The sequence below is a fragment of the Triplophysa rosa genome, linkage group LG24 (genome assembly GCF_024868665.1).
Source record: "Triplophysa rosa linkage group LG24, Trosa_1v2, whole genome shotgun sequence".
NCBI classification, from domain to species: domain Eukaryota; kingdom Metazoa; phylum Chordata; class Actinopteri; order Cypriniformes; family Nemacheilidae; genus Triplophysa; species Triplophysa rosa.
The window spans coordinates 8,221,239-8,244,034 of record NC_079913.1 but is presented as its reverse complement, the minus strand read 5'-3'; the positions used below and the strand labels follow the sequence as shown (position 1 = coordinate 8,244,034).

At 40.2% G+C, this 22,796-nt stretch overlaps 2 protein-coding genes across 2 annotated transcripts in view; one reads left to right on the top strand and one right to left on the bottom strand.

Moving 5' to 3' along the window:
- The window catches only part of LOC130547490 (uncharacterized), a 34,752-nt gene extending 16,948 nt beyond the window's left edge, over positions 1–17,804 (top strand). Inside the window, exons 9-14 of the mRNA XM_057323454.1 lie at positions 1,779–2,009; positions 11,055–11,125; positions 11,259–11,369; positions 12,309–12,406; positions 15,397–15,466; positions 17,409–17,804. Of these exons, the coding sequence (XP_057179437.1) occupies positions 1,779–2,009; positions 11,055–11,125; positions 11,259–11,369; positions 12,309–12,406; positions 15,397–15,466; positions 17,409–17,660 (833 nt within the window). The 3' untranslated portion in view covers positions 17,661–17,804. The remainder of the gene's footprint in view (positions 1–1,778; positions 2,010–11,054; positions 11,126–11,258; positions 11,370–12,308; positions 12,407–15,396; positions 15,467–17,408) is intronic.
- Positions 17,805–20,456: 2,652 nt separating this feature from the next.
- On the bottom strand, positions 20,457–22,336 carry ascl1a (achaete-scute family bHLH transcription factor 1a). The gene is made up of 2 exons (XM_057324459.1): positions 21,437–22,336; positions 20,457–21,336 (listed from the first exon to the last, which is right to left on the bottom strand). Exon 1 carries the CDS (start codon positions 22,027–22,029, stop codon positions 21,451–21,453), a length of 579 nt encoding a protein of 192 aa, XP_057180442.1. The 5' UTR covers positions 22,030–22,336; the 3' UTR covers positions 20,457–21,336; positions 21,437–21,450.
- Between the last annotated feature and the right edge of the window lie 460 nt (positions 22,337–22,796).

Sequence of the window (22,796 nt, the reverse complement as noted above, 5' to 3'; positions counted from 1 at the left end):
TATCTGCAATATCTGCTGATATCTGAACTGTGTAAATAATGTTGATAAATAATCACACTGTATTGTCTATTGAGAGGAACACACCCATTGCAAGGAGAATTTTTTTTATGCGGTGTGTTAGAATGGCTTCTTTTAGGCAACATTGTCAAAAGGGCAAGGATAAATTATGTTCATGTTAATACAGCGGGTTTTGTATTTGTGTTTGAGTACAAAACCAGCATTTGTTTTAATACAAATATTATGTAATATTTATTTGAGAAATATTACAGTTATAACACTAGCATAATATTTAAGTAAAAAAATATATTTTACACAAAATATACTGTATATTTAAAAAAAATCACATATACTGTAAAAGACTAATACTAGCAATTTTACTATTTTAAAGCTTTTGAAATAAGTTAAGATAAATGTAATATTACACAAATAGACTGCAAATTTACAAGACAGGTGTAAAATAACATTAACAAAACAGTGACAAAACATATTTTACGGTATTAAACTGGCGCCTCAGCTGGCGGAATTTTTTTTTACAAAAAACTTTTTGAATATTGTAAAAAAAAGTATTTTTCTGTTGTAAAATTTGTTTTTACGTTCTTTTTCTGGTACCCCAGCCGTCTTTTACAAGATTTTTTAATATAAGTCTATATCTGACTTTTTGTACAAATAACATGATCGGTGTAAAAAAAACTTGCAACATTTGTAATTTGCGTGTAACAGATTTCCAACAAGAAAGTCTTAAACTTCTAGACCTTGTTTAGCACAATTGTTAACAAAAGCAATTTGATTATAAGACACTGCATGCATCAAGACATCTCGTTCTGCAATATTCAAAAAATTCAGATATACTGTACATGTAAAAGAATATTTGAGTTTTAAAAATATATTTAGTATCATGGGGCCATTCTTGGGATTCCAGATTCAGAAACGTAGAGACAAAACCAGATCAAGATTTGTCATCCAGGGCCAATAATGATCAAACTGACCCCTGGAATTCACGTGCTGTTGTGTTAATCTGAATAAAAGGCCTCTTCTCTCTCACACTGTAACACAAAGCCACATCACAGTCCAGTGTTTTAAATTGAAATGGTGAACAACACACAATCCAGAAACCCCCACAGGTTCGGCGCTAATCGATCTCGCTCTTTGTGTCTCTAAACACAGGAAGTGCTTTGTGAAGACTTCTCAATGAGTTCTAATGAAAGCTGCTGCTAATATGGGACCGCTGGCAAATTAACAGACCTCCAAGTCTCTCAAGAGAGCATTTTGCTTTTTGAAAGGTGTCTTTGAGGAAGGACCGAAAATGTGATTATGAAGTGCAAAGTAGGAAGGAAACAGAATAAGTACATTTTGAAAGGAAGAGTTAAGGGGAACATTGGAGAATTTTGGCACAGAGGGCCCATTGGTATCCGATTCACAAAAAAACGCTAGTATAGTTTCCAAAAAGGGTTTTTAGTTTCAAATTTGTAATCAAAATTTGATAATTTAAGGCAATATGTGATTTTGTATTTAAGAAAAGGCCATTTCTCAAATTAATTGGACCTGTGTTAAAAAATACACTCGTCTAGGCCCAATAATTAGGCTTTAACATAGTGAACCATAGTGTGGACTCCTTTTCACAGGACCCAAGACCTGTTTTCTCCCCGTTTTCCCCATAATGGCATGATCTAGGATAAACTTATATTAACGAATGAGTGATTTCCAAAAGTAGGAACTGTATACTTATTTGTTCATTAATCTAATATGCTTTTCTATGGCTTGTTGTCTCCTCCATAAAGAAGAATCATCTAAGGAGGGAACTCCACAGGTGCAGATACGCGCAGACAATACAGACCACGCTAATGTGGAAGATCATATGAACACATCCAACAGACTCAGAGAGAAGAGGAAGAAAAAGAAAGACGGCAAGAAGTGGAAGAATAAAGCTCTGGAGATCTACTCCAAACTGCAGGATGGGAAGGAACCAGCACAACCCACTCATCAGAGCCCATGCTCCAAGTTTGAGGATTGTAAGTAAATTCAGCCATATAAAAACACTTCTGAAACGATCACTCATATGGTGCTTTTTCATATGAGACTTCATTGAGTCGTCAGTTCTGGTTTTAGTTCACCAAAATTTCAAAACAAAGTATCACCTTTGATAAAATTCATTGTTTCAAGAAAAGTGAAAATAAATGCATATGAGGCAACTGGTGGAATACACTTAACTTAAAATTAATAGATATAGAAGCTCTAATTAATTGGTCTCCCAAAATTTTGATTCATTATTTCATCAGATATTAAAATCTATGACTTCTGATAGCAGAAATTGTTATCTTGGCAAACTGGCAAAATCAGAGCGTGAGACATTGTTGGGGTTTCTTCTAAAAGAACTTTACTGGTGTTTCTCAAGAGAAACATTTAAGAAGTGAGAAACTTAAAGCTGCAATATGTAACTTCTTGGGTAAAAAACGAACAAAAATGCATTTATCATTGAGCAAGGACGTAGAAATACAAGTGCTCCATAATGTCTCCTGACCTTACCTCGATTTGCAACAGTATAACTTATAAAAAAGATTCCAAGAGTCCAGCTGTATGATTTCACAGGAAATGTCCGTGTGACGTCATATACCTTCAACCCACATAAAGATAAGTACATAAGGTAACCTGCAGTTTTCAAAAAGAGATGCCGATATAGATGCAAAAGTTACAGACTGCAGCTTTAAGCAAAAGTCATTCTTCGTGCAATCTGTCTAGGAGAAACAATAGACAAAAATGCGGGTCCAGGTTGGTTTAGTGCTGGTTTAACCAGTGGTCGGTATAGAAATGCTGTTCACCAGTAACACGCAAAACTAGTCGAGAAAGCTGTTTAAGGTAACCAAGAGGCCTTTTGGGTCAACCAGCACACTGTCATCTCAGCTAAGGACCTTTTGCAACTGGAACGTGTGAATTAAATTTCAATGCCAACAAAACCATCGCTGCGTAATTTGAACTGTGTTGATTGATAGAGCCCTTTCAACAGGCCATCATTTTCATTTTGAGGACAACAAAACTGCTTACGCCATCCGTACGCTGAACCCATCGCTGTAATCTGACACTGTATACACACTCCAGTCAGGCCACCATCTCTTGTTTAGTTTCGAGCCGGGAGCGTCGCACTTGATTTTTTAATTAGCCGCGCTTTCGAGTGGCGTTCTGCTGGTCCGCGTCGATGGTCCTAATTTGCAGGCTGCGGCCCTTTTTGATGATTGGAAGAGCAGTTGGAGTGTTGAGGAGAGTGGGTGTGTTTGAAGGTCAAGGTGAAGGGGTGGAGCCCCAGCGGGGTCGTGGGAGGTCGTGGGGCTGAGGCGCTTTTGTGTGAATGCAGGGGCCTTGTGTGAATAGGCCTGATTGGACAGGTCCCTTCAGCTTCTAATCAAACACAAGAGGAGGAAGCGAGCAGCTGTCGTTCACATCACACAAGTGCGTGTGTGTGCCTACATGAAAGTGAGAGGATTTTAAAAGAGAGAGCGAGAGAAAGTATGGAAGGAGGTTTTCCCTTATATCATCAATATATATGTATGAATATTCTGTTTATGATATAACTTTGAACAATATTTATACATATATATATTTTTTTTTAAATATTGCTTTCAAAACAGTATTTTGTTGCACTGAGGATGAGAACGGTGCCATGCATAAATACTTGCGAGTTTGTTTGTATCCCCAGCATTCGCCTTTAATAACAAAAATATGGAAAGCATTTGCTATTCCTTTACAAAAGTACAAAAAACCCTTTTTATTTTGCTATCCTTACTAGGCTTGCTGTGTTTAGTTGCACTTTATCACTTGCATTAAGAATGCTGTTTCTGACCCTATCACAATACTTGCAACCTGACTCCACTACTTAACTTAAAAACATGTGTTACATTGATTCATGTCCACAACAAAATGTGCACATTCATCTTTTGCAAATCAAAAGTATAGATTCTTTTCCACCTGACCTACATTTGTCCCTGCTTCTAGGCCATTTGCTTTCCGATTATTTCTATAGGATCTGAACTGCAGACCACATTCACTCAAACATGGGCCATGAATTGTGTGTATGAATATGTGTGAGGCCTCTCAGACACTTGTGAGTGTAGCTCCTCATTAGGAACTGAAAAGCTCTAATTGGACATAATTTTAACCCACTCTCTCAATTCAGACTAGAAAATCAATGCACAAAAACAAGTGTCCTAAAATAGGTCAGGCTTTCCACTATCTCTTCTGTTCAGTTCTTATCTTCTACTCTTGTCTCTATCCCTCCTGCTTTCTCTCTCCGTGGCCCCTACCTGTAGGTATTCAATTATTGGCTGGATATGTATATATACTAGCTCACTAGCCATACTGATTTTTTTTGTCTATTGCTGTGTTCGGAATTGAATATTGCATTGTATAGTGCATTACATTTTACATGCATTTGGCTGACCTGCAAGGAAAATTCAAAGTGTAATTTACAATTTTTTAAAATATTTTTACATTTCATCAAAAAATGTATTTCCACTTATAAAAATAAGTTACCTGAACTCGCCACTGTGCATAGTTGAATTAACTAACTTGAACTTATTTTAAATAAAGCCAGTTTGATTCTATGGCTGCAAAAATCAAACCTATTACAAATTGAGCAACACAACACTTATTTTTTAAAAACTCTATGTGCAACAGGTTACGCCAAGAACAGCATGTTTCAAAGTAATCAAAAGTAAAAGTTTTTACAAGTTTCATTCTTTACACGATTAAAGGACCATTGCGTAATTTTTAGCGTCATCTAGCGGTGAGGTCGCGAATTGCAACCAACCGCTTACTCCAACCCTCCCTTTTAGAGCAATACATAGGCTGAGAGAGGACCCAAGATGTAGTCGCGTTTTCACTTCTTTCCCGAATGAGATAAAGTTGGGCTACTGTAGAAACAACATGGGGACCCGCGATGTATGTAGCCTAGATAAAAACAGCTCATTATAAGGTAATGAAAACAGAACGCTTCATTATGTAAGGTCTTTAGACACCTCTGAACACATAGTTATGTATATTGTATTGCATTTCTGTCTATAGATCCTCCAAAAAATGACACACTGGACCTTTAAATTGGCACTTGAAACCTAGTGCACTGTTTTCCACACAGTGAGCAAACTGGAATAGCATACTCACAAACTTCTTTATAAGGCAGAAATGGTAAGAGTACTATTATATGCTATTCAGAATTTAGTCAGGGCCAGTTTTGAAAATTGCGTTCGTCCAAGTCATTTGAATACTTCAGAGTAGTAGTATGGTAGTATGCTATACCAAGCACAGTCCTTATCTGCTTCCTCTGGTCACTTGGAGAGAGTGGAGATCTCTGATAAATGTCAGTGTTGACGAGGAACACCTGGTGGACCTGAGACGGCCCCACCCTAACACACACTCCACTCGGAGTTTGCTAGCGGTTAGTGTTCAGCCTGTGTAGGAGGTTCACTATGTAGCTCCCTTGTCTACACTGTTGTTTTCTCGCTGATGAATGGTGTTTTCAAAAAGCTCAGCATCCTGAAAGACCAGAATGTGTGTGCGTATGCAGGCGTGTGCGTACGCATGAACATGTGTGTCTAAGAGTACAGTTCTTTATGTACTGGCTATTTGCACAGTCTTAAGGGATGGAATAGCTGTGTCTATTTACCATTAGCTCAGAGCGACTAGGCAAACAAACAGTCCCGCTATTGATTAGCACGAAGCGTGGAATATGCTCGCTGTTTTCAAAGCTCACAGCGAGAGGGAGAAAAGTGAATCTGTCAAAGACTCTATTATACCGCGTCCAAACAGAGAGGGCTTTTCCACAATGCCCCTAATAAAGGGACAATGTCAAGGAGAACTACGGCTATAATGGCAGATGATTTGGCTATTGTGGGGTTATCGCTGGAGATAAGTTAAAACAGATGATTTGGCCTTTGTGAAGTTATCGCTGGAGATCAGGGTATAGTGGTTTGTAAGGGATTGTGGTGTGCATGTTTGTGTGTGCATTTGTGAGAGTACATGGCACACAGCCAGCAGGAGGAGTGTGGGGCCTGCGTGTGTCTTTGTTTGTTTTATCCCCCTCCTTTTCAGGGGAAGTGAAGGGGCGGAGCCACGTGTCCGGCGGCTAACAACAAAGCTCGCTCGAGAGGTCTGCCAAAATTTGCCCCCTGCACTTGTTCAAAGGGACCAAAGTACAGTGCCAATTTCTGAATAATCAAGGAGCGCAGCAGTAAGTTGGACGGCCCGTGTAAGTTATTTGTTAGTTGAGTTTGCACCACAGAATCCAGCACGTGGCACACAAAGGGCCTAGAAAGTGTGTGGTATGGGACAAATGCTATTGGCCTTAGGAAGGTATCGCCAGTGTTAAAAAGGGTCAAATTAAGTCTCACAGAGGTTTCTATAATCCACACTTTGAGAGTGTGGATTATATATACACTGTGAGAATTTGACCCTTTTTAACACTGGCAATTTTACTGCGTGCGGTGCTTGGCAAAAATATATATGGATGATTGAGGTATTCTTAAACATGTAAACCGATTGGATTTCATTACTTTGTGGGAAAAGCTTCAGCCTTGTAGATATCTATGATGATGCTGATATATAAATTAACATTTTAAGAGAGAGAACACCATGTGAATTAACTTGCTTTGAAGCTTATCTACACAAAAAAATCTGTTTATAATGCCCTGGCGTTTTTGAACATTATAATTCATGTATCACGGACATTTAGTTTATTACTGTATACAGTTATGTAAGGTAAAAAGGGAACTGTAAAACATGAACAGTAACAAGATAAAACTATATTTCAGTGCATCAACACTATGAAGAAACAGTATTACAGTATTAAAAACTCTTATTAGATACTTTTTCTTCATTATTCAGTCCAAGGCACCATTAAAAATGCATTAATACATTTAAAAAATGTATAATATTTATAAAACTTACAGAATGTATATCATTTAAATCATTAAATAAAATAGTAGTTTTGTAACAAAAAATGTTGGATATTATTTTTTAACAATCAGACATATGCCTTCTGAGCAATAAGGTTTCTAAGATCATGAGTTGAATGGTTAGTGTATATTGCTTTATATTTATAATATCATTATCATAATCTCTCCAGTAATTAGCCATATATAGAGTTTCAATGTATATTTTTATGACAAAAACATCTTTGACTAAAGCAATTTCAACATTTAATATATATAAATTGATTCAATGTTTTTCTTTAAAATCTTGTATTTGGCAAAGGAGCTGTGAGCCATACATACTTTTTTGCTGACACTCTTGTGTGCTTTATTTAAGTGTTAATATGAGTCATAATGTAGTGTAATGCCATTGTGCTGAATTCAGCCAACCAGCTATTCATTAAATTGTATCTATTTGGCACAATGGGAGTGAGTAAATGATGACAACATTTTAGAGTCCAAGATATAACATATTTGTTTGTTTTTTAACAATACTAAGATCTGTCACGCTTTATACTGTATACTGTTCCGACCCCAATCTGAGAAAAGAGGTCATAGGCCCCATACTCAATCTGACCTTGTTAATAAACGTTTTAAGGGAGTCTTTCTGAATGACGATGAACATAAACAAAGCTATGGGATTAAATATGAGCACAAACAAACACGGGTACAAAACGGCCCCAACACGCACAATGAGTCTCTGTGTAAGGATGATAATGTGTTTTTGAGCGGGAACGTGTGTTTGTGTGTGCATGTTAGAATGTGTCACAGCATGGTCGGCATCCACTATAAAAGTTTGAATAGACAGTCAATCTACAATAAAATATGACAAATTTCACAAACAAATGCCCCCCCCAAAAAAATTGCAAACTTAAACCCTAGCATTTTAAAAGGCGGCAACAATACCTCACGCGGACAAAATGAACATCCATTATTCATTGGCTTAAGACGTGAAAGAACAGCAATCACTGCAGTGAAACAGCTGTGGGGTTCTTCCCTGAAGACTGTGTGTTAAATGGGATGTGACTGTGGTTTTTTATGGCGTCTTGGGCCATTCGTATAGAATGATACAGACTAAAGGCCACCAGGCCTCTTAAAGAATTGACTCCATCAAAAAAAGAGAGCAACAAAGCACAAACTCGCAAATATGGGTGACGGGGTGCATGTCGTCCGGCTCTTGTCGTCCGGCTCTCATCAATTTCTCTTATTATTCTGCTTTCATTTGCTACTGAATTGCCGTCAGTCCCATTACAGATTACCAGAGAAATTCTATTCCTGCAATCTCTCATTCTCCACCTCTTTTTTTTAAGACTTCTTCTCTTGATTAACATTTTCTGCTAGGCTTCACACCAAAGGACCCAACCTGTGCGCTGCAAAGGCTCAGGGTGGAAAAAAAGCCATCAGCCGCTGGAGCAGAATCAGATAAGGCTATCAGGCGGGAGGCGTTAGCCCATGAGCTTTGTGCCCCCTCTGTTCCCCTTCCCGCACGTTTGCTTGTGCTTCCTCCTTCAATCTCTCACTCCACTGCACCTTTTGTTCCCTTGATTCCACGGCGGAGAGCCCCCCAACACGCGCGTACTCACACACACACACACACACACACGCACGCACGCGCACGCACGCACACACACACGCACGCACACACACGCACACACACACGCACACATGCACATACACACACACACGCGCACACACACACACACACATGCGCCACAAATCCCCCTGTGCACGGCTGGCCTGGCAGGCAGGGCTGAGGTGAGACGCAGCACTCTGGTGGGGTGTAAAAGACATCCATAGTGGAGTTTAACAGGGGACTATGAAGTTCAAAGGCCAAGGGATTTGGTAGAGCTGAAGATGGGCAGAAAGTGGTGCAGGCATAAATGGACAAACACTGGGTTACTATTTTACTTCATTGGGCAGAAGATAGCCGATACGCCATCATAAATACTTCAGAAGCATTTTTTAAAATTATTTTTAATTTAAGGGTTAATGTAAGTTATGTAAGCATTCAACATAGCTTTTTTGCAATACAATTTAATTTACTTGCTTTTATCAGTGCATTTTTGTTATAATATGTATTTTTCCTTGTTCCTGTTTTCCTTTCTAAATTTATATAAGAAGCAAAATTATATATTTATTATATAGTATTTTCAGAGAATCGTTGACTTGAATTAACATTTTTTACCTTTATTGCCAAAATGCTTTTTGTTTTATGCACAAATGTAATCAAATTTAACATTTAAGCAACATGGGGGAGTAAAACAAGTAGCTCAGTGGTTAGAGCATGGCGCTAGCAAGGTCATAGGTTTGATCAAAGGGATTGCACATACTCAGAAACAAATGTATAGTACAATGTAAGTTGCTTTGGATAAAAGCGTCTGCCAAATGCGTAAATATAAATGTAATATTTTCTGAAATCAGGTATTGTATTTTTCTTTCTTACAGGAAAAAAAAAATTCTGTCATCATTTATTTACCCTCGTTAAAGATCTGCATGACTGTCTTTCTTTAATGAAACACAAAAGAAGATATTTTGAGAAATGTCTCGGTGGTTTTGGGGTCCAATGTTGTTTGGTCACCAATGTTTTTCAAAATATCTTCTTTTGTGTTCTGCAGAAGAAAGAAAGTCATACAGGTTCAGAATGACGTGATTCATTTTTGAAAATTCTTTTAGCATTTTTACTCATTAATCTGTCTTGAAACATCCTTAGAACAAAACAAAAACAAGATAAACATAATGCAAAAATAATGTTTTGCTGCAAAAAGAGGAACATTGTTAGGAAAATGAGGAAAAACATGACTCGGACATGATGCAGGCTAGATTCAAACCTGTTTTCCTAATGCACGACAGCGCTTACAGTACATGTTGTAAGCATGCACCACATGCACCACACTATCTCATGCCTCTGGCTACAGTTTTGTAAGGTTTTTTATGGTTCGGATGACCTCATTAACACCAATAACAACCTTATAACCTCAATGGATGTAGAAAACACACTTCTCAAATCCCGTCTGACTGTATGACAGGGAGAAAACAGACCGAGGCACATGTGCGCGACCCAATCCGGATTAGATCCAGACAGTGGCAGAGGACCCAAGATGGCAGATTCAGTGTCTTGGGATCATCAAAGCCAGATGAGGAGTGCAGATAAAGAGACAATCATCTCCATTCTCTCAATCCAGATCAGCTCAATGATCCGAACACATCGCTGTTTCAGATTCGAACCTAAATCCGAGCGCTGCCGGGGGACAGGGGCGACACCAGAAGCTCGGAGCTTGCGGTTATTTGCAAACAGATGTGCGTCTCTGGACCGGGAGGTTTTGATCAATCAGGCTTTAACAAGTCAAGTTGACTACATGCGAATGTAACGCTTTGCATGTGAATGGGTCGAGGCCACGCAAGGCCCGGGTTTGATTAGGGGTAAGCTGATAAATGGCAGATTGAAACGGCCCCCTGTGAACAGGGCGCAGCTCATTGGGTCCAGTGCTTTAAATCCACACTGATATCAACTCTTTCCTCCCTATTCTTCTGTCTCGCTGATGAATAGATCTATTATTCAGTGGATTCTGTCCATCTTTCCCTTTCGTTTCATGTGTTGGGGTGACGGCAGCTTATGCGTGGGCTCTGTGGCGTCCTTCTCTTTAACTTTTTTTACTCTACTGTTCTTATCCTCTTTTTCCAAACTCATCTGGTTTCTACTGTTAGATTTCCGTCCCATCTGTCTTTAAGCTCTGCTCTTGGAGGTGAGCTTTTGGAGACCACATGGTTGGTTTTCTGACACTCCCTGAACGTAATGCCTCGGTATATGAGGTCGATCTCATTGTTGTTCAAGGCACACGGCAAATCCACAAGCAGTTGTTCTTCTGGCCTTACACATACATATTTTCCTTCATTGTGTTTTATATTTCTGTCTTTTCCTTTCTTTGAAACGAACAAAAAGTACAATTGACAGAGAGTTTTACTGAGCTGTGTTGGCATTCTCTCTCATGAAATGAAGAAAACTATGAAAACTATTTGATGGAAGAACTAGTACACCATTATTTCACATTTAGTACTGAATCTTACTTCTTAACACATTTTTATTTGTTTGTTTCCTTACAGTTGATTTCCTTGCAAAGTACTGCATCCTCAGCCAAGACAAGCTGTCATTGTACAAAAAAGCTTTTGAGGCCGTAAGTAAAAAAAGCACATGCCATTTTGATTTCCACAATTCAGAGATAACAATTATTTCATTTTTTTTGGAAAATAATCACTGATGATGCAATCTGTTTCTAAATTTCTGTTCCTTTAATGCTCTACCTGCAGGCGGATAGTGATGGAGATGGTTATCTGAGCTGCTTGCAAGTGCTGGTAGCTCTGAAAGAGATCATTCCCCCAGCACTTTTGACAGAGGAGGAGGAAATCTATGTCTATAGGGTAAATCTTATTTATAGAAAGCATATTATCTGCCTCTGTCTTGTTTGTACGTTGTAGTGGTGAGGGATTCTACAATAATGCATTGCATCTGTTGATAGTGTTGTTTGTTGACAGCCACCGTTTGCATCGCTTTGGTACACAATTCGCTATAACAATTTGTGCACATCAGACGACCAAAAATGAGTCCTGGTGTTGAAAGATGCAGCACACTAATGCAATAAGGCGTACTTTGTACTGAAAAGACTGCACAGAATCTTTCCCCTACTGCTTGAATTGGCTTTTTAAAAGTCTACATTGCACATCCAGATATATTCATTACATAATTTGAATATGATTTGATGAATTCCTTTTCCATGTTGCCAAAATTTTTTGACAAACATTAGGACATTGAGGTGATAATTAAAATAATAAACATTAATATAGTGGTAAATTATGAGAATAACAGCAAACTCAAATAATATCAAATAAAATCACACGGTATATTTGATCTTTAATATAATTGAATATACGAATAAATAAATTATTTACATAGAATTTGCAGAAATATACTTTTGCCATTTCGTCAATCAGCTTCCTGAGGTCTCACACTAAGATGCTTTTTGTACTGTTTTAAAGGAGCTTCCAGATATGCTTTTCTTCGTTTTTCAGTCCAAGTTGACGTTTCAAAAACATTTAAAAAATAAACCTCGTTTTAGTTTTGTAAAGAAATATGTTGACATAATAAAATTTTGTATACTTCAAAGCATTCACGTCAAGTGACCTAAACTTTTGACCAGTAATGTATCTTATACAAAAGAGGCCTACTCTGGATCCATCCAAATATCCTGAAAGTACCTAATTTTTTTATATCGGCTTCACACAGAGCAAACAGAATGTTTATACTCTCTCTCTCTCTCTCTCTCACTATCTCTCGCTTTTTTTAAATTCCTCTCTTCTCAGATACTGGAACTGGTTGATTTCAGAGTAACAGAAGGCCTTACAGACCTGCGGCTGTTTGCGGTAGTGGCCAGTTTGGCCCAGAAAATAGCCACGCTGGAGTGAGTCGACAGATCAAGTGGTTGACCCACACCCATACACACCACACACAATAGCGTTGTAAGAGCAGTCACTGACCTTAAATAAACTACGCACACAGTCCATGAGGGTTTATATGCCCGGGAGCATGTGAAGAACATCAAATTATGTGTATCATTTACTAAAACTAGTATGCATGAAATATCTGAAAATAAGATGTTTAGAATGATGTACAGTCAATCTTTAAGATGATATGACAAAAACCACTCGCGACCTGTAGAGGTTTATTTTACGATGTTTTGCTATGACCTGCTGACTATACATTATCTCTTGCATATTTAAATAACGGCACGTCACGGCACACCAGCGCTCATCTTCCCCTCCACACACACGTGATTCGAGGGTGACCCAAAACAGCTTGGGCGGTCGTGTGTCGCCTCGAAGTCCATTACTGCGATGAGGGTTTGGGGGCATTTGGCTGTGATGCTACGTTACAGCCCATATGCCAGAGATTCCCACACACAGGCTCTTTCATTCCCGTTCACTTTTTTAGTATCTTAACAGCTTCAACTCAACCCAGGGGCCCATTCTGGGTTTCCTGGGTTATGTGTGTGAGGGGATTTGGGGTCACGCCTCTCCGCTGATTTACGGCATTGCTCTTTGAGTGTGTGAGCGATGCTTTTTCCCTGAACTAGTGCACAAATGAAACAAATGAAAAGGAACAAGGGTGATTCTTTGGGACAGACACAATAGAGACATTTATGTGCTTTAACCTTTTCTATCAACCTCTTCTGAACCCTGATATGGATTTGACCCCATTCATTAGCTGATACACACCACAGTCAGAACGGCCACTTATTACAGTTACATGCTCGTAGGCTGATAAAATACAAACCGACTGATTATTTTCTTTCTATATTATTATATTTCGATTATATTTATTTCTGCCTCTGCGAAATCTCTTCTATTACCTTTGGATGGTCTGCATGTCACCACCTGTCCGTGCTTTGGCGCTTTTATCCAAATCTAATTGTGTGGCTAACCACCACATTTCCATACAGTGCGTGATAGGTGCCTCAAAATGCCACAAAACAGTTGCACGATATAATACTAAATAAATAAAATTAAATCCTGCCATCCTATATTCACCCTCACGTGGTTCAAGATTCCGCTGTGAAACACACAAAAAAAGATATTTTGAAAAATGCCTCTGCGGTTTTGTCTCCATATAATGGAAGTCAAGGGGGGCCAATTTTTAGTTTCCAGCGTTCTTCAAAAAATCATCTTTTGTGTTCTGCAGAAGAAAGAAAGTCATACAGGTTTGGAATGACATCAGGGTAAGTAAATATCCACAGGTTTAGTTTCTGGGGCGAGGGCAGTAAATCTGTACCGTAATTGGTCTGATTCAACTCCGTGACTCACTGCACCCATACAAAATAAAAAAGGAGGGAAACCTGAAACAAGTTCAGTTAACATCCCTCCTGTCTCTGACCTCCAGCGCTCGTTTTCACACCCTCTGACCTGCTTTAAAACATAAACACACTTACCGCCAAAACCTGCTTGTCAAAACAACTCCAGCCACTCTTTAACCCAAACTTTAAGTGGGTCACCTGACCCCCTTCCTACAAACTCCAACCATATCTTACACACGCCCCCCAGCCACGACCGCCAAACTCTGACAATTACGTAAGCGTGGGGTCTGCTTGGGCTTGCGGTGGATGGGGTTTTGGGGGAGACCTCAACAATAGAAATGGGTTAGAACTGCTATTATCCTCCTCTCTGTCCCTGGCGCGCCATCCATTGCCTTGGCTATTATCCATGCTGGAGTTTGGGCTCTTCTTCTGCAAACCAAGTGCAATTAATGATCATTAGCTGGCCTGTCTTCTCTTACTCCCATCAACCCCCACAAGCCCAGGCCAACCGGCCAGTGGCAGGGTGCACACTTCCGTGCATTTTGGTGTGGTGGTAACTACACTCTTTCCATCATGGCCTCTGAACAAAGGGGCTCGTTAAAACAGCGGATGACCAACACCGTGCCACACGCTGGACAGTGGACCTCTGTCTTGTCTGAAAAGCTTCTCTGAGTAATTATCCCAGTGTGTGCGCGTGCAATCGTATATTCGTTTGAGTGCGTGTTCTTGTGGGTGCGTGTCCCATAAACAACCCCCTCAACTTGCTCTGTTTTTTATCCGTTATAGTGGCGGGTTGGCCTTGGGTTCGAGATCATTGTTTTAGGGGACAGAGCATAATGAGCAACCACAATGGGTTCAGAACACTTTAGCATCAATGCTTCTCCCCCACCCAAAACACCGGCGCGCCACACGATTCGGCCCCGTTGAAAAAAGTATACCCGCCAAAATATGACAACATTTACTATCTATCCTTACATAACCTCTAAGAGCGGCCCGTTCTATAATGGTTGTTGGGATTCAGTACAGAGAAAAAAGATAAAAAAATAAGAAAAACGGGCAATTAGATGTAATTCTGCTTTGAAATAATGCCACGTTGTAAAAAGCGCAATAAACTTGAATTGAAATGACGATTTTTTTTTTACCAAAGGTCTGATAAGTCAGATGTCAATATATTTGGTGGTTAAAATACCCATGTCAAGTCTCACGTAAAGTTGAATTGTCACATCCATAACTGTTCATATTCCTCATAAATGGACACTTGAAAATTCAAATATAGTAACTATTTTATGTTCTTTAAAGAGCCATCCCTTTTCCAGTTGGATATTATTGCATCTGGTTTCTCAAAACTGTACACCCTTTTTGTCACATCCATAACGCATTAATTTGTCTCTCTTAATTTGCATTAAAATTTTTTCATCAGGGGTTTAGGAAAATATAAACATATGCTTCAATATACTGGTAATAAATACATTAAGTAAGAAAATTAAGAAATTATATTTCCAGCTTTGACTAAAAATGTCACATCCATAACACTGGAATTGGCCAAACATAAAAAGTGACATGCATGCAGAAATGTCAGCAATGTTTCTTTTCGTTTACAGTGATTTCATGCGCTCCCTTATCAGCAAGATGGATTTCAGGTCTCTGGAGATGAAGCTTTACAAAGCCAAGGTTTGTTTTCTGTCAATACTAATGATATTTGGTGGTTGAGGGAGAGGCATAAATGTTACTGCCAATTATTTTCATTGCTCTGTCTGTTTTGCTGAAACCGTACAGGATTGCTTTACCACTGCAATCCAGGTACCTGAATCAGCTGTTTAAAATGCCAAAAGCATGCTTGCCTGCAACGCACATCTGGATTTGTTCTTGTTATAATGCTATTCCACATCATCCGATCATCGTTTGATGAATTACTGCTGCTGTGATCACAAAAATCTCTTTTAAATGAATTTCTGTTTACCGCATGCATTCTGTGGTCAGCAATGGCGCAATAGTGCGGTTCCCAATAGCAATCTATTATTAGCCTTATTTACATACAAAAGAGCTGTGTTTGCGCTGTAAAAATACCATTGACTTAATACAATTTAGTGCATCTACCACTTAGGCAAGAGTTCTTATATAATTTGCCCTTTAGCATCCCAAGAAAACCTTAAAAATGAACATCTGTCACACTGGCAAACTGTTCCTGATCATTTTGCTATTCTGACCCTCTCTCTCTCTCTCTCTCTCTCTCTCTCTCTCTCTCTTTCTCCCCCCTCTCTCTCTTATTGGGTGCTAATTACAGTGAAATGGAGACCACAAAACACCTTAAAGGCCTCAAACTCAAACGCGAGCTTAGTAAAACTAGCCGTTTCCGTCAAGCGCCTCGCATGTTCATTGAGAAAAAAAGAGAAATCTCTCTCTCGTTTTCCCTTCAGCTCTCCCCCTCCCTCGTATTCATGGATTACAGCCTGTAATCTCATTAAAGTAGCCGGCAGTGTACATCTACTGCAGCGTGCTCTGTAATCAGGCAAAGACATGCTGCTCATCTCGGATAAAGCAGAGGTATAAGGTGGCCATTCAGTAGCAAGACCCAACCGGACCCATTGAACAGAGAGGGCCGGCCGATGAAAAGGGCGGAGACTTAAAAGTTGAAGGCAGAGGCTACGGAAACTGAGCCATGCCTGGTCTTGAGGTTAGGTGGAGAGGGGAGTAATTACAGAGTGAGCTGGGCATGAATTGTTATTGAGGGAGAGGAGAGGAGGCACTTTGCCAGGGGATTATGGGACACACACACACACACACTCACTTTTAGTCATTATTTTGGATGCATTTAACTGTGCAAACAGGTGCACTTACAGAAGAGTAGGAAAAGACTGCTGTAACTCGAGCTTCCTAAGGCACACGTGTGAACGGAGCGCACGCATCCAGGCACACACACATAAAGATACAGGTTATCCCAATTAGTAATCTCTTGCACTGACTATCCGGTAGTGTGCTGTTGTGTACTTTGCATACTTTGCAATGTTAATGTAATGCTAGTAGAGTCCAGTATGCTATAGTGCAACACAAATCTATTATACTGGTTTAGCAATCTACGGACAAATCACTGAAGGTTCATGTCCAACGTACTTAAACAGTTCACCCCCCAAAAATTCTCTCATCATTTACTCACCCTCAAGTTGTTCCAAATCTGTATAAATTTCTTTGTTCTGATGAACACAGAAAGATATTTGGAAGAATGCTTGTAAACAAACAGTTCTTGGCCACCATTGATTAACATAGTAGGAAAAATGAAATCGGTAGTCAAAAGTGCCCCAGAACTGTTGCTTTCCTGCAATCTTCAATGTATCTTCTTTTATATTCAACAGAACAAAGAAATGTGCAAAGCAATTTTTGGCCAATGGTGCCCAAGAACTGTTTGGTTTCAAGCATTCTTCCAAATACCTTTCTCTGTGTTCATCAGAACAAAAAAAATGTATACAGATTTGTAACAACTTGAGGGTGAGTAAATGAATTCAGAATTCTCTTTTTTGGGTGAACTGTTCCTTTAAGCGTCACAAAGTATAAACTTGCTGCACGTTGTATCGCATGCTGTTTTTCACCAACCTGAGTATGCATGCTTTTTCCACAGCAGTTGTTTCTGTTCTTGCTGGAGGCGCAGACAGGGGGTGCTGTTGCGCCCCACGGTTGCATAGACGCAGAGCAGCTGCTTGTAGAGCTCAAAGCCGGCGGCATTAGGTCGGAGGATGAGGTGTCGGTAAGAAGGGAGCTTCGCAACCTTCGCTCCCTCGACCTTCTTGACTTCCTGGCACACCTGCCTCTCTTCATCCTCATCCACAACTCGGTCATCGCCAATCCCTTCGACGACTCCAACAACCTGTGACAACATCAATAAAAACTGTTTCCACCAGTAATCAAGCGTGATTAGGGGGTTACACAAAAATAATACATTCTGTCACAATTGATTTAAAATGTTTAAAGTCGTGTACTGTATATGACTCTTTCTTCTGTGGAACACAAAGGACGATATTTTGAGAAATCTAAGCATTTGTTCACACAAGAGTAGTCAATGGGGGCCAATGCTATTCGGACTGTTCTTCAGAATATTTTGAGAAGAAAATCATAAAGGTTTGGAATGACATGGGATGAGAAAATGATGAAAGATGTTTTATTTTAGGGTGAACTACCCCTTTAGCTTTAGTACAGCAATATCATGGAATTTGTGAGATTTTGATAGTGATGACTGACCAAACTTAATAAAAAGACTGTTGTCAAATGACTGACAATTTTATCATTATTCTTTCAGTACAGTATATATGTCAATCACTATCCAACCACAACACAGATTCACTGCTAAAACTGCATTAATAATGTTTGCAAAATGAGAAATCCGGATTAATACCAGCTTGCTGTGTTTTTTAACAATAATGGAGAGGTTTCATTCACTGCACTAGGGTGCACACACAGCCTGAGCAGCCACTGCCAAACATTAGCCTAGTATAGTGTGCGGACGAGTGCTGTCTGTGGTACTGAAATACTGTTTGCTCTTCACATAGAGCCTGGGTCAGGCAGCTCATTTTTCATGTAGGCTAGAACCTTTATTAACTATAATTCACAATGTGATCGTGTGAGATTTCACTGAGACCTGTACGGTAAATAAACACCGTATCATCACTGATAATAATCACCCCCAAACCTCTGCAGAACTCGGTAGAGGAAAGGGAACAGAAAAGCTTTGAGAAGCACAGAAAGCACCGTCACATTCAGACATAACAAAAGTGTGCATTTGTATAAGAAAGAAGAGAGTGGGGGAAAAATTGAAAAGGACTGAGGTAGCGAGAAAAACAGAGACCAACCGGTCTCATTTAGCCTAAAGAAATGGCTGCGGTCCTCTGTTAAAGATTGGACAGTCATGAAAAGCTCTCTGGGCACTTATGAGGAAGTGAGTGCTGTCTAACAGTCTGCATCTTTAGCGTTAACAAAGTCCGTGGAAGAAGTTGAGAGGCAAGGATGGCAGCACTTTTTAAAAGGAATGAAAGGGACCTGGAGGGTACTGATCACAAGAAGTCCACATGAATTTCAACAGAGAGAACATCAGAGGGGCCCAGATCACTAATCAGTGTGGGTTACATGCGGCCGTTCCTTCTCTATTCAGGCGTGCCATAATGAGGAGGCAACATTCTGCCACAATGGGATGTGCACGCGGACGGGCACGAATGGATTGCGCGCGCGCGCACACACACGCACGCACACACACACACACACACACTGTTAAGCAAACTTGTCGTTCACTTGGACGCAGTTCAGATTGCATGAATGGAGTTGTAAAGGGAATTGGTGTCTTCATAAAGTTTTCAGGTTTAACTAGAAGCACACAACAGGTGAATTGAATTGAAAAGCCCTGTCTCACGATGTTATAATACAACTGTACACACGTTATAACTTCTCATGGATTAACTTTAATATATTTCAAGCTAGTGGCCCTTCAATTTTAATAGTGGTTTAACGTGTAGCCTAATAGAAGTGAGGCTAGCTACCCGGCTCCAGCAAACTTTTTCCTGTACAATTTTATTTCGCGCCTAAAAACAATCTTTGCGCTGCGCGTCAAGAAATGCATAGTAAAAGTACAGTTTTGGATAGCTCATGAGCACATTTCTCTACCTTTGAACAATGGCCGCGCTGCTTTCGTCTGGGACTTGTTTTTTCGTCTTTCACACCTGCCTCTTGGCTTCTACGCTGTTTTTTTAAAGGGGCAGTTGTTGAGTGCGCGTCGCGCGCTGCTGTCAGAAAGGCACACGCGCCTTCAGCCGACTCCACTCGAGCGCCGCACTCGCGCACAGGGCCATTCTATTCATTACTGCAGGCACGCGCCCGCCCCGCGCACGCACACTTTACCTGTCAAAGCCCACGACTCTTTCTCCGAGTTATGCACAGTATGTAAAATGTTTTTTAAAGTAAGTTCGTTCACTAAAAAAAGCCCAGTACCTTTCCTTTCCATGTTATACAATGGCCATAGTAACCACAAATTAAAAATTACGATAGCAGATAAAGTTTTGGTAAAAACATGGTGATACAAATGACAATCAGAATGGTTATACTACACTTGCCTTTTGGAGCACTTCTACTAGTAGTAGTAGTAGAATATCAAATCATTTGTATCAAATGTAAATGTAAAAAAAATGTAAAAAGTGCATAAATGTGTCAGTATTAAAACTCTTAATGTTTCCTCTTTGGAATATCTAAATCGGATATTTGAATGATCTTCAGTGACAAAAAAAATGAGTGAGGTCAAAATACAGACAAATATTATGTATATTTTCCTTATGTGTTTTTATGCGTTCCTCCACTCAAAACACAAAAAGACTGGACAAGCGGTTTATAAATGAGAACATGCTTACTTTTCAAATGCTATGTGTTCACCAAATTGGCATTCATTATAAGCCCAAGCTGTGAAACTGTCCAGTATGCTGGTCACGTCTTCTCCTGCCTGACGACAGGCAGACTGCCGAGGGTTAGCAGGCTTATCACTTTTGTTAATCATGAAAAAGAAAATGTGAAACGCAAATCTCAGTTCTTGGTTCTATTGTTGTCAAATCTCTTTCCCTAACAAGCAGAATATTTCCCAATACACAAGACAAACTCAAGACGAGATAATTTCTTATAAACTTTTATTATGAGACTAAAGTATAGAAAATATGGAGATAAGGCATTTTTCTTATTTTCTGAGAGAAGCAAACCCCAGCATTGTAAAGGCAAAGATGAACAGGCAGTATGGAGACACAAAACACCGTCGTTGTGCTCCGTTTGGACAATAGCTGCATAACCTTTGATCACTATGAACTCCGAGTCATATTACATTTGCAATTATTACTCCTATAAATAAGACACGTCGGTGCTGAAATTTAAACTCTTGAGTGTTAAACTCATCTAAAACCTCCACAACCGAAACTGCCAGCTGCGATGCATCTGAGACTATAAGTCTGAATAAGCGAGAGGTAATGAGCATTTTACTGCAGGCTATAGGTCGAAAATATATACATATTACAATGAATGTGTACAAAACATCTATAAATCTCTTACATACAAAAATAGCTTAATATATTTAAAAAAACAACATGTTTTATACAAATAGAACTTCATATAATAAAATTCGCCACGTTGGAAGCATCTTATTAGAGTTTTACATGAAAGAGGGGTCGATACGAACAGGGCAAACCATCTCTGATTAGCTTTAGCATAGGTAAATAACAACATTTCTATATTGCCGTTGTATATACGCCACAGATTTGTGGAAAGTCTTTTTCAAAATGGATTTCTTGGGCGAATGCGCTGGAAGGGCCGGACTCCCTGGCTTAGGGTTCCGTCTTCCCTTTCAAGTCCTTTGGCTCTTTGACACTCGGGGCCGGTGGCTGTCAGTCTGCCGGTTTATATGGGCAATCTCTGGATGTGGATTCGAGTCTGTCCGAACCGGACTGCAGCGCAAACGCAGTGCTTTGTGTTCTTGGAGGACGGGGTCATCCGAGTGCTTCCAAAGCGAGTGCTGCGATTTTAGGCTTTTCCTATTGAAAAACATCAGAGATTAATATACACGTATAAACAGCCATGAAACAGAATGACAGTAAAAAGATGGAATTGAATGACAAAGAAAAGAAAACGAACCTTTCACAAAATGTTCAGAACCAGTTGGTGAAGTCCAGGAGCTCTTGTTCCTCCGGACTCAGGGGGTCGTAGGAACCCTCATCTGAGGAATACGATGACACCGGCGAACCGGCCATAGAGTTCATGTCATTAGAGTAGTTCTGGGGGATGTTGGGTGACAGGACGCCCGACTGGAAGGCTGCGCTCACCGCGTCATGCTCGTCCAAGAGCTGCTGGAGCGCACGGATGTACTCCACGGCCGAGCGCAGGGTTTCCACTTTGCTCATCTTCTTGTTCGCCGCGCCGTTGGGTACGTGCTCGCGAAGCGTGGCGAAGCCGTTGTTCACCAGTTTTACCCGGTTGCGTTCTCTCTCGTTCCTCCTGGCCACAGCGTGTGGCTGCTGCTGGGGCAAGCTGTAGCCAAATCCCGCGAAGTTAAGCCTCCTCTTGCATCGAAGCAGCTCCGGGGAAGACGAGCGCTGCCTCTTCGCTTGTTTTGACGCTGATTTATTGCTGCACTGGCTGTCGGTCGGACTGAGTTGGATGCTCTGCGAGGCTGCGGCGAAAAAGCAGGCAGGTGGCATGAACTGTTGGTGGTTTACGCTTATTTCCATCTTGGCAGTGATGTCCAGTTCCCGAGGAAAAGTGCTATGCGACAAAAAAGTTTTCTTTGGAGTGCCCAGTGGCCGCGCGTCTTGCTCGTGGCGTTCACGTGTGGCTTTATGCGGTCGCTCTTGCCGTTTTGAATGGACACTCGGCGCTCTGGACTCTCGACCTGTTCTGATTTGTGAGATGGAAACAGCGCGGCCTTTTCAATACGCCGGCGGCCCGCCGTGCGCTCCCCCTGGCCACGCCCCCTCTCGCCTCTTGTATTCACCTTGCGCTGAGATGCGGTTGCGTTGCGTACGCCAGACGCGTGCCCTGCTGCCGCTGCTGAGTAAACAACTTCTCGTAAAGAATGACAAGAGGTGTTTTTTCGGTTATGACAAGTGTTTCTGGGAGAACAAAACCACACGCACAGACTACGAGCTGCAATGAAAGGCATCCCGTGAATTTTCTAAAGTTGAACAACTTGTCTTTAAACGTTTTAATACAAAAATGATGACTTAAATTTAAGATGATAAGAAATGTATAAATATGGGAAATACACGAGATACTAAAATGGATGCATGTTTATGGCTAATGAACCCAGCAAATGCAATAAAACATACACTGAAAATAAATTTACAAATTTTATTGTAAAAAGATTAGTTTTCACATTCAAATCTCTTCATTCTATACGCGATGATACCTACTGTATATATTTTTTAAATAAACATTTAAAATAAACAGTCTTAAGCAAATACAGCAAATAATTCCGAAACAGCTGAATAACAAGAGC